Raw genomic sequence first — 12,862 nt, 5'->3', positions numbered from 1 at the left:
GGGTGAGAGTGAGAGGGTGAGAGTGGGAGGGTGAGAGAAGGGAGGGGCAGAGAGTGAGAGTGGGAGGGTGAGAGTGAGAGGGTGACAGTGGGAGGATGTGAGTGGGAGGGTGAGAGTGAGAGGGTGAGAGAAGGGAGGGGCAGAGAGTGAGAGTGGGAGGGTGAGAGTGAGAGGGTGAGAGAAGGGAAGGGCAGAGAGTGAGAGGGTGAGAGTGAGAGTGAGAGGGTGAGAGAAGGGAGGGGCAGAGAGTGAGAGTGGGAGGGTGAGAGTGAGAGGGTGAGAGAAGGGAAGGGCAGAGAGTGAGAGGGTGAGAGAAGGGAAGGGCAGAGAGTGAGAGGGTGAGAGAAGGGAGGGGCAGAGAGTGAGAGGGTGACAGTGGGAGGATGTAAGTGGGAGGGTGAGAGAAGGGAGGGGCAGAGAGTGAAAGGGTGACAGTGGGAGGATGTGAGTGGGAGGGTGAGAGAAGGGAGGGGCAGACAGTGAGAGGGTGACAGTGGGATGATGTGAGTGGGAGGGTGAGAGAAGGGAGGGGCAGAGAGTGAGAGGGTGACAGTAGGAGGATGTGAGTGGGAGGGTGAGAGAAGGGAGGGGCAGAGAGTGAGAGTGGGAGGATGAGAGTGAGAGGGTGACAGTGGGAGGGAGAGAGTGAGAGGATGTGAGTGGGAGGGTGAGAGAAGGGAGGGGCAGAGAGTGAGAGTGGGAGGGTGAGAGTGAGAGGGTGACAGTGGGAGGATGTGAGTGGGAGGGTGAGAGTGAGAGGGTGAGAGAAGGGAGGGGCAGAGAGTGAGAGTGGGAAGGTGAGAGTGAGAGGGTGACAGTGGGAGGATGTGAGTGGGAGGGTGAGAGGATGAGAGAAGGGAGGGGCAGAGAGTGAGAGGGTGAGAGTGAGGGTGAGAGAAGGAAGAGTGACACAGAGGGTGACAGTGGGAGGGTGACAGTGAGAGGGTGAGAGTGGGAGGGTGAGAGAAGGGAAGGGCAGAGAGTGAGAGGGTGACAGTGGGAGGATGTGAGTGGGAGGATGAAAGAAGAGAGGGGCAGAGAGTGAAAGTGGGAGGGTGAGAGTGAGAGGGTGAGAGTGAGAGTGGGAGTATGGAAGTGGGAGGGTGAGAGATGGGAGGGGCAGAGAGTGAGAGTGGGAGGGTGAGAGTGGGAGGGTGAGAGTGGGAGGGTGAGAGTGAGAGTGACAGTGGGAGGGTGAGAGTGTGACAGTGGGAGAGTGAGAGGGTGAGAGCATCATATATATATATATATATATATATATATACAGATAGTGGAGGGTGAGAGTGAGAGGGTGACCGTGGGAGAGTGACAGTGGGAGGGTGAGAGTGAGAGGATGTGAGTGGGAGGGTGAGAGAAGGGAGGGGCAGATAGTGAGAGTGAGAGGGTGACCGTGGGAGAGTGACAGTGGGAGGGTGAGAGTGAGAGGATGTGAGTGGGAGGGTGAGAGCGAGAGGATGTGAGTGGGAGGGTGAGAGAAGGGAGGGGCAGATAGTGAGAGTGAGAGGGTGACCGTGGGAGAGTGACAGTGGGAGGGTGAGAGTAAGAGGGTGACAGTGGGAGGGTGAGAGTGAGAAGATGTGAGTGGGAGGGTGAGAGAAGGGAGGGGCAGAGAGTGAGAGTGGGAGCGTGAGAGTGAGAGGGTGACAGTGGGAGGGTGACAGTGAGAGGATGTGAGTGGGAGGGTGAGAGAAGGGAGGGACAGATAGTGAGAGTGAGAGGGTGACAGTGGGAGGGTGAGAGTGAGAGGGTGAGAGTGGGAGGGTGAGAGAAGGGAGGGGCAGAGAGTGAGAGTGGGAGGGTGAGAGTGAGAGGGTGACAGTGGGAGGATGTGAGTGGGAGGGTGAGAGTGAGAGGGTGAGAGAAGGGAGGGGCAGAGAGTGAGAGTGGGAGGGTGAGAGTGAGAGGGTGAGAGAAGGGAAGGGCAGAGAGTGAGAGGGTGAGAGTGAGAGTGAGAGGGTGAGAGAAGGGAGGGGCAGAGAGTGAGAGTGGGAGGGTGAGAGTGAGAGGGTGAGAGAAGGGAAGGGCAGAGAGTGAGAGGGTGAGAGAAGGGAAGGGCAGAGAGTGAGAGGGTGAGAGAAGGGAGGGGCAGAGAGTGAGAGGGTGACAGTGGGAGGATGTAAGTGGGAGGGTGAGAGAAGGGAGGGGCAGAGAGTGAAAGGGTGACAGTGGGAGGATGTGAGTGGGAGGGTGAGAGAAGGGAGGGGCAGACAGTGAGAGGGTGACAGTGGGATGATGTGAGTGGGAGGGTGAGAGAAGGGAGGGGCAGAGAGTGAGAGGGTGACAGTAGGAGGATGTGAGTGGGAGGGTGAGAGAAGGGAGGGGCTGAGAGTGAGAGTGGGAGGATGAGAGTGAGAGGGTGACAGTGGGAGGGAGAGAGTGAGAGGATGTGAGTGGGAGGGTGAGAGAAGGGAGGGGCAGAGAGTGAGAGTGGGAGGGTGAGAGTGAGAGGGTGACAGTGGGAGGATGTGAGTGGGAGGGTGAGAGTGAGAGGGTGAGAGAAGGGAGGGGCAGAGAGTGAGAGTGGGAAGGTGAGAGTGAGAGGGTGGCAGTGGGAGGATGTGAGTGGGAGGGTGAGAGGATGAGAGAAGGGAGGGGCAGAGTGAGAGGGTGAGAGTGAGGGTGAGAGAAGGAAGAGTGACACAGAGGGTGACAGTGGGAGGGTGACAGTGAGAGGGTGAGAGTGGGAGGGTGAGAGAAGGGAAGGGCAGAGAGTGAGAGGGTGACAGTGGGAGGATGTGAGTGGGAGGATGAAAGAAGAGAGGGGCAGAGAGTGAAAGTGGGAGGGTGAGAGTGAGAGGGTGAGAGTGAGAGTGGGAGTATGGAAGTGGGAGGGTGAGAGATGGGAGGGGCAGAGAGTGAGAGTGGGAGGGTGAGAGTGGGAGGGTGAGAGTGGGAGGGTGAGAGTGACAGTGGGAGGGTGAGAGTGTGACAGTGGGAGAGTGAGAGGGTGAGAGGATCAGAGTGAGAGGGTGACAGTGGGAGGGTGACAGTGGGTGAAATTGAGAGGGTGATAGCGGGAGGGTGAGAGGGTGTCAGTGAGAGGGTGACAGAGGGTGATAGTGGGAGGGTGACAGTGGGAGGATGAGAGTGAGAGGGTCACAGTGGGAGGGTGAGAGTGGGAGAGTGATAGTGGGTGAGAGTGAGAGGGTGAAAGCGAGAGGGTGAGAGTGGGAGGGTGAGAGGGTGACAGTGGGAGGGTGAGAGGGTGACAGTGGGAGAGTGACAGTGGGTGAAAGTGAGAGGGTGATAGTGGGAGGGTGAGAGTGAGAGAGTGAAAGTGGGAGGGTGAGAGCGAGAGGGTGAGAGTGGGATGGTGAGAGTGGAAGAGTGACAGTGGGTGAGAGTGAGAGGGTGACAGTGGGAGGGTGAGAGTGTGACAGTGGGAGAGTGACAGTGGGTGAAAGTGAGAGGGTGATAGTGGGAGGGTGATAGTGAGAGGGTGAAAGTGGGAGGGTGAAAGTGAGAGGGCGAGAGTGGGAGGGTGAGAGTGGGAGGGTGAGAGTGAGAGGGTGACAGTGGGAGAGAGACAGTGGGAGAGAGACAGTGGGTGAGAGAAAGAGAGGGTGACAGTGGGAGGGTAAGAGTAAGAGGGTGACAGTGGGAGAGTGACAGTGGGTGATAGTGAGAGGGTGACAGTGGGAGAGTGACAGTGGGAGAGTGACAGTGGGTGATAGTGTGACAGTGGGAGGGTGACAGTGGGAGAGTGACAGTGGGTGATAGTGTGACAGTGGGAGGGTGAGAGTGAGAGGGTGACAGTGGGAGGGTGAGAGTGAGAGGGTGACAGTGGGATGGTGAGAGTGAGAGGGTGACAGTGGGATGGTGAGAGTGAGAGTGTGACAGTGGGAGGGTAAGAGTGAGAGGGTGACAGTGGGAGAGTGACAGTGGGTGATAGTGAGAGGGTGAGAGAGAGAGGGTGACAGTGGGCGGGTGAGAGTGAGAGGGTGACAGTGGGAGGGTGAGAGTGAGAGGGTGACAGTGGGATGGTGAGAGTGAGCGGGTGACAGTGGGATGGTGAGAGTGAGAGTGTGACAGTGGGAGGGTAAGAGTGAGAGGGTGACAGTGGGAGAGTGACAGTGGGTGATAGTGAGAGGGTGAGAGAGAGAGGGTGACAGTGGGCGGGTGAACACTCACACTTAGGACCAGGCTGCTCTTGTTGAGTATGGACTGAAAGTCCTCATTGGTCTCCTCGCTCCATAGACTCATAAATGTGTTGATCTCCTGAGGTATTGTGGGATCCGGGCTCCCGTTGCACAGCATGTAACGATCCCACTATGAAACGATAACAAGCCAAGATTACTAATAACAAGAATAATAATATACAGCAGTCATTCACCACCTAGGTACAGTATCTGTCACATGTGTACAGTACAGCATTCACCACCTAGGTACAGTGTCTGTCACATGTGTACAGTACATCATTCACCACCTAGGTATAGTATCTGTCACATGTGTACAGTACATCATTCACCACCTAGATACAGTATCTGTCACATGTGTACAGTACATCATTCACCACCTAGGTATAGAATCTGTCACATGTGTACAGTACATCATTCACCACCTAGGTATAGTATCTGTCACATGTGTACAGTACATCATTCACCACCTAGGTATAGTATCTGTCACATGTGTACAGTACATCATTCACCACCTAGGTATAGTATCTGTCAGATGTGTACAGTACATCATTCACCACCTAGGTACAGTATCTGTCACATGTGTACAGTACATCATTCACCACCTAGGTATAGTATCTGTCACATGTGTACAGTACATCATTCACCACCTAGATACAGTATCTGTCACATGTGTACAGTACATCATTCACCACCTAGGTACAGTATCTGTCACATGTGTACAGTACATCATTCACCACCTAGGTACAGTATCTGTCACATGTGTACAGCACATCATTCACCACCTAGGTACAGTATCTGTCACATGTGTACAGCACATCATTCACCACCTAGGTACAGTATCTGTCACATGTGTACAGCACATCATTCACCACCTAGGTACAGTATCTGTCACATGTGTACAGCACATCATTCACCACCTAGGTACAGTGTCTCTCACATGTGTACAGTACATCATTCACCACCTAGGTACAGTATCTGTCACATGTGTACAGTACATCATTCACCACCTAGGTACAGTATCTGTCACATGTGTACAGCACATCATTCACCACCTAGGTACAGTGTCTGTCACATGTGTACAGCACATCATTCACCACCTAGGTACAGTGTCTCTCACATGTGTACAGTACATCATTCACCACCTAGGTACAGTATCTCTCACATGTGTACAGTACATCATTCACCACCTAGGTACAGTATCTGTCACATGTGTACAGTACATCATTCACCACCTAGGTACAGTATCTGTCACATGTGTACAGTACATCATTCACCACCTAGGTACAGTATCTGTCACATGTGTACAGCACATCATTCACCACCTAGGTACAGTATCTGTCACATGTGTACAGCACATCATTCACCACCTAGGTACAGTATCTGTCACATGTGTACAGCACATCATTCACCACCTAGGTACAGTGTCTCTCACATGTGTACAGTACATCATTCACCACCTAGGTACAGTATCTGTCACATGTGTACAGTACATCATTCACCACCTAGGTACAGTATCTGTCACATGTGTACAGCACATCATTCACCACCTAGGTACAGTGTCTGTCACATGTGTACAGCACATCATTCACCACCTAGGTACAGTGTCTCTCACATGTGTACAGTACATCATTCACCACCTAGGTACAGTATCTCTCACATGTGTACAGTACATCATTCACCACCTAGGTACAGTATCTGTCACATGTGTACAGTACATCATTCACCACCTAGGTACAGTATCTGTCACATGTGTACAGTACATCATTCACCACCTAGGTACAGTATCTGTCACATGTGTACAGCACATCATTCACCACCTAGGTACAGTATCTGTCACATGTGTACAGCACATCATTCACCACCTAGGTACAGTATCTGTCACATGTGTACAGTACATCATTCACCACCTAGGTACAGTATCTGTCACATGTGTACAGTACATCATTCACCACCTAGGTACAGTATCTGTCACATGTGTACAGTACATCATTCACCACCTAGGTACAGTATCTGTCACATGTGTACAGCACATCATTCACCACCTAGGTACAGTGTCTCTCACATGTGTACAGTACATCATTCACCACCTAGGTACAGTGTCTGTCACATGTGTACAGTACATCATTCACCACCTAGGTACAGTATCTGTCACATGTGTACAGTACATCATTCACCACCTAGGTACAGTATCTGTCACATGTGTACAGTACAGCATTCACCACCTAGGTACAGTATCTGTCACATGTGTACAGTACATCATTCACCACCTAAGTACAGTATCTGTCACATGTGTACAGTACATCATTCACCACCTAGGTACAGTATCTGTCACGTGTGTACAGTACATCATTCACCACCTAGGTACAGTATCTCTCTAGTGAGTGTACAGTAAATCATTCACCACCTAGGTACAGTATCTGTCACATGTGTACAGTACATTATTCACCACCTAGGTACAGTATCTGTCACATGTGTACAGTACATCATTCACCACCTAGGTACAGTATCTGTCACATGTGTACAGTACATCATTCACCACCTAGGTACAGTATCTGTCACATGTGTACAGCACATCATTCACCACCTAGGTACAGTATCTGTCACATGTGTACAGCACATCATTCACCACCTAGGTATAGTATCTGTCACATGTGTACAGTACATCATTCACCACCTAGATACAGTATCTGTCACATGTGTACAGTACAGCATTCACCACCTAGGTACAGTATCTGTCACATGTGTACAGCACATCATTCACCACCTAGATACAGTATCTGTCACATGTGTACAGTACATCATTCACCACTTAGGTGCAGTATCTGTCACATGTGTACAGTACATCATTCACCACCTAGGTACAGTGTCTCTCACATGTGTGCAGTACAGCATTCACCACCTAGGTACAGTATCTGTCACATGTGTACAGCACATCATTGACCACCTAGGTACAGTATCTGTCACATGTGTACAGTACATCATTCACCACCTAGGTACATTATCTCTCTAGTGTGTTTACAGTAAATCATTCACCACCTAGGTACAGTATATGTCACATGTGTACAGTACATCATTCACCACCTAGGTACAGTGGCTCTCACATTTGTACCGTACATCATTCACCACCTAGGTACAGTATCTGTCACATGTGTACAGCACATCATTCACCACCTAGGTACAGTATATGTCACATGTGTACAGTACATCATTCACTACCTAGGTACAGTATCTGTCACATGTGTACAGTACATCATTCACCACCTAGGTACAGTATCTCTCTAGTGAGTGTACAGTAAATCATTCACCACCTAGGTACAGTATCTGTCACATGTGTACAGTACATTATTCACCACCTAGGTACAGTATCTGTCACATGTGTACAGTACATCATTCACCACCTAGGTACAGTATCTGTCACATGTGTACAGCACATCATTCACCACCTAGGTACAGAATCTGTCACATGTGTACAGTACATTATTCACCACCTAGGTACAGTATCTGTCACATGTGTACAGTACATCATTCACCACCTAGGTACAGTAACTGTCACATGTGTACAGTACATCATTCACCACCTAGGTACAGTATCTGTCACATGTGTACAGTACATCATTCACCACCTAGGTACAGTATCTCTCTAGTGAGTGTACATCACATCATTCACCACCTAGGTACAGTATCTGTCACATGTCTACAGTACATCATTCACCACCAAGGTACAGTATCTGTCACATGTGTACAGTACATCATTCACCACCTAGGTACAGTGTCTGTCACATGTGTACAGTAAATCATTAACCACATAGGTACAGTGTCTATCACATGTGTAAAGTACATCATTCACCACCTAGGTACAGTATCTGTCACATCATTCACCACCTAGGTACAGTATCTGTCACATGTGTACAGTACATCATTTACCACCTAGGTACAGTATCTGTCACATGTGTACAGTACATCATTCACCACCTAGGCACAGTATCTGTCACATGTGTACAGTACATCATTCACCACCTAGGTACAGTATCTGTCACATGTGTACAGTACAGCATTCACCACCTAGGTACAGTATCTGTCACATGTGTACAGTACATCATTCACCACCTAAGTACAGTATCTGTCACATGTGTACAGTACATCATTCACCACCTAGGTACAGTATCTGTCACGTGTGTACAGTACATCATTCACCACCTAGGTACAGTATCTCTCTAGTGAGTGTACAGTAAATCATTCACCACCTAGGTACAGTATCTGTCACATGTGTACAGTACATTATTCACCACCTAGGTACAGTATCTGTCACATGTGTACAGTACATCATTCACCACCTAGGTACAGTATCTGTCACATGTGTACAGTACATCATTCACCACCTAGGTACAGTATCTGTCACATGTGTACAGCACATCATTCACCACCTAGGTACAGTATCTGTCACATGTGTACAGCACATCATTCACCACCTAGGTATAGTATCTGTCACATGTGTACAGTACATCATTCACCACCTAGATACAGTATCTGTCACATGTGTACAGTACAGCATTCACCACCTAGGTACAGTATCTGTCACATGTGTACAGCACATCATTCACCACCTAGATACAGTATCTGTCACATGTGTACAGTACATCATTCACCACTTAGGTGCAGTATCTGTCACATGTGTACAGTACATCATTCACCACCTAGGTACAGTGTCTCTCACATGTGTGCAGTACAGCATTCACCACCTAGGTACAGTATCTGTCACATGTGTACAGCACATCATTGACCACCTAGGTACAGTATCTGTCACATGTGTACAGTACATCATTCACCACCTAGGTACATTATCTCTCTAGTGTGTTTACAGTAAATCATTCACCACCTAGGTACAGTATATGTCACATGTGTACAGTACATCATTCACCACCTAGGTACAGTGGCTCTCACATTTGTACCGTACATCATTCACCACCTAGGTACAGTATCTGTCACATGTGTACAGCACATCATTCACCACCTAGGTACAGTATATGTCACATGTGTACAGTACATCATTCACTACCTAGGTACAGTATCTGTCACATGTGTACAGTACATCATTCACCACCTAGGTACAGTATCTCTCTAGTGAGTGTACAGTAAATCATTCACCACCTAGGTACAGTATCTGTCACATGTGTACAGTACATTATTCACCACCTAGGTACAGTATCTGTCACATGTGTACAGTACATCATTCACCACCTAGGTACAGTATCTGTCACATGTGTACAGCACATCATTCACCACCTAGGTACAGAATCTGTCACATGTGTACAGTACATTATTCACCACCTAGGTACAGTATCTGTCACATGTGTACAGTACATCATTCACCACCTAGGTACAGTAACTGTCACATGTGTACAGTACATCATTCACCACCTAGGTACAGTATCTGTCACATGTGTACAGTACATCATTCACCACCTAGGTACAGTATCTCTCTAGTGAGTGTACATCACATCATTCACCACCTAGGTACAGTATCTGTCACATGTCTACAGTACATCATTCACCACCAAGGTACAGTATCTGTCACATGTGTACAGTACATCATTCACCACCTAGGTACAGTGTCTGTCACATGTGTACAGTAAATCATTAACCACATAGGTACAGTGTCTATCACATGTGTAAAGTACATCATTCACCACCTAGGTACAGTATCTGTCACATCATTCACCACCTAGGTACAGTATCTGTCACATGTGTACAGTACATCATTTACCACCTAGGTACAGTATCTGTCACATGTGTACAGTACATCATTCACCACCTAGGCACAGTATCTGTCACATGTGTACAGTACATCATTCACCACCTAGGTACAGTATCTGTCACATGTGTACAGTACATCATTCACCACCTAGGTACAGTATCTCTCGCATGTGTACAGTACATCATTCACCACCTAGGTACAGTATCTCTCTAGTGTGTTTACAGTAAATCATTAACCACCTAGGTACAGTATCTGTCACATGTGTACAGTACATCATTCACCACCTAGGCACAGTATCTGTCACATGTGTACAGTACATCATTCACCACCTAGGTACAGTATCTGTCACATGTGTACAGTACATCATTCACCACCTAGGTACAGTATCTCTCACATGTGTACAGTACATCATTTACCACCTAGGTACAGTATCTCTCTAGTGTGTTTACAGTAAATCATTCACCACCTAGGTACAGTATATGTCACATGTGTACAGTACATCATTCACCACCTAGGTACAGTGGCTCTCACATTTGTACCGTACATCATTCACCACCTAAGTACAGTATGTGTCACATGTGTACAGTACATAATTCACCACCTAGGTACAGTATCTGTCACATGTGTACAGTACATCATTCACCACCTAGGTACAGTATCTGTCACATGTGTACAGCACATCATTCACCACCTAGGTACAGTATCTGTCACATGTGTACAGTACATCATTCACCACCTAGGTACAGTATCTGTCACATGTGCACAGTACATCATTCACCACCTAGGTACAGTATCTCTCTAGTGAGTGTACAGTAAATCATTCACCACCTAGGTACAGTATCTGTCACATGTGTACAGTACATTAGTCACCACCTAGGTACAGTATCTGTCACATGTGTACAGTACGTCATTCACCACCTAGGTACAGTATCTGTCACATGTGTACAGTACATCATTCACCACCTAGGTACAGTATCTGTCACATGTGTACAGCACATCATTCACCACCTAGGTACAGTATCTCTCTAGTGTGTGTACAGTACATCATTCACCACCTAGGTACAGTATCTGTCACATGTCTACAGTACATCATTCACCACCAAGGTATAGTATCTCTCACATGTGTACAGTACATCATTCACCACCTAGGTACAGTGTCTGTCACATGTGTACAGTAAATCATTCACCACATAGGTACAGTATCTGTCACATGTGCACAGTACAGCATTCACCACCTAGGTACAGTATCTGTCACATCATTCACCACCTAGGTACAGTATCTGTCACATGTGTACAGTACAGCATTCACCACATAGGTACAGTGTCTCTCACATGTGTACAGTACATCATTCACCACCTAGGTACAGTATCTGTCACATGTGTACAGCACATCATTCACCACCTAGGTACAGTATATGTCACATGTGTACAGTACATCATTCACCACCTAGGTACAGTATCTGTCACATGTGTACAGTACATCATTCACCACCTAGGTACAGTATCTGTCACATGTGTACAGTACATCATTCACCACCTAGGTACAGTATCTGTCACATGTGTACAGCACATCATTCACCACTTAGGTACAGTATCTGTCACATGTGTACAGTACATCATTCACCACCTAGGTACAGTATCTGTCACATGTGTACAGTACATCATTCACCACCTAGGTACAGTATCTGTCACATGTGTACAGTACATCATTCACCACCTAGGTACAGTATCTGTCACATGTGTACAGCACATCATTCACCACCTAGGTACAGTATCTGTCACATGTGTACAGCACATCATTCACCACCTAGGTATAGTATCTGTCACATGTGTACAGTACATCATTCACCACCTAGATACAGTATCTGTCACATGTGTACAGTACAGCATTCACCACCTAGGTACAGTATCTGTCACATGTGTACAGCACATCATTCACCACCTAGATACAGTATCTGTCACGTGTGTACAGTACATCATTCACCACCTAGCTACAGTATCTGTCACATGTGTACAGTACATCATTCACCACTTAGGTACAGTATCTGTCACATGTGTACAGTACAGTACATCATTCACCACCTAGGCACAGTATCTGTCACATGTGTACAGTACATCATTCACCACCTAGGTATAGTATCTGTCACATGTGTACAGTACATCATTCACCACCTAGGTACAGTGTCTCTCACATGTGTACAGTACAGCATTCACCACCTAGGTACAGCATCTGTCACATGTGTACAGCACATCATTCACCACCTAGGTACATTATCTCTCTAGTGTGTTTACAGTAAATCATTCACCACCTAGGTACAGTATATGTCACATGTGTACAGTACATCATTCACCACCTAGGTACAGTGGCTCTCACATTTGTACCGTACATCATTCACCACCTAAGTACAGTATCTGTCACATGTGTACAGTACAGCATTCACCACCTAGGTACAGTATCTGTCACATGTGTACAGCACATCATTCACCACCTAGGTACAGTATCTGTCACATGTGTACAGTACATCATTCACCACCTAGGTACAGTATCTGTCACATGTGTACAGTACATCATTCACCACCTAGGTACAGTATCTCTCTAGTGAGTGTACAGTAAATCATTCACCACCTAGGTACAGTATCTGTCACATGTGTACAGTACATTATTCACCACCTAGGTACAGTATCTGTCACATGTGTACAGTACATCATTCACCACCTAGGTACAGTATCTGTCACATGTGTACAGCACATCATTCACCACCTAGGTACAGTATCTGTCACATGTGTACAGTACATTATTCACCACCTAGGTACAGTATCTGTCACATGTGTACAGTACATCATTCACCACCTAGGTACAGTATCTGTCACATGTGTACAGTACATCATTCACCACCTAGGTACAGTATCTCTCTAGTGAGTGTACATCATTCACCACCTAGGTACAGTATCTGTCACATGTCTACAG

The 12,862-nt window shown here is 47.5% G+C and overlaps 1 protein-coding gene across 2 annotated transcripts in view; it reads right to left on the bottom strand.

Moving 5' to 3' along the window:
* Window positions 1–12,862, bottom strand: part of DNAI7 (dynein axonemal intermediate chain 7) — a 70,363-nt gene that overhangs the window by 30,311 nt on the left and 27,190 nt on the right. For both annotated transcript variants that reach the window (XM_063929363.1, XM_063929364.1), the window contains exon 2: window positions 4,132–4,269. In XM_063929363.1, coding sequence (XP_063785433.1) covers window positions 4,132–4,257 — 126 coding nt within the window. In that variant the 5' untranslated portion in view covers window positions 4,258–4,269. The remainder of the gene's footprint in view (window positions 1–4,131; window positions 4,270–12,862) is intronic.

The sequence above is a fragment of the Pseudophryne corroboree genome, chromosome 6 (assembly GCF_028390025.1).
Source record: "Pseudophryne corroboree isolate aPseCor3 chromosome 6, aPseCor3.hap2, whole genome shotgun sequence".
In the NCBI taxonomy this organism is placed as follows: Eukaryota; Metazoa; Chordata; class Amphibia; order Anura; family Myobatrachidae; genus Pseudophryne; species Pseudophryne corroboree.
Note: the sequence above shows the minus strand (reverse complement) of the source record. Positions and strands in the feature narration are given on the sequence as shown.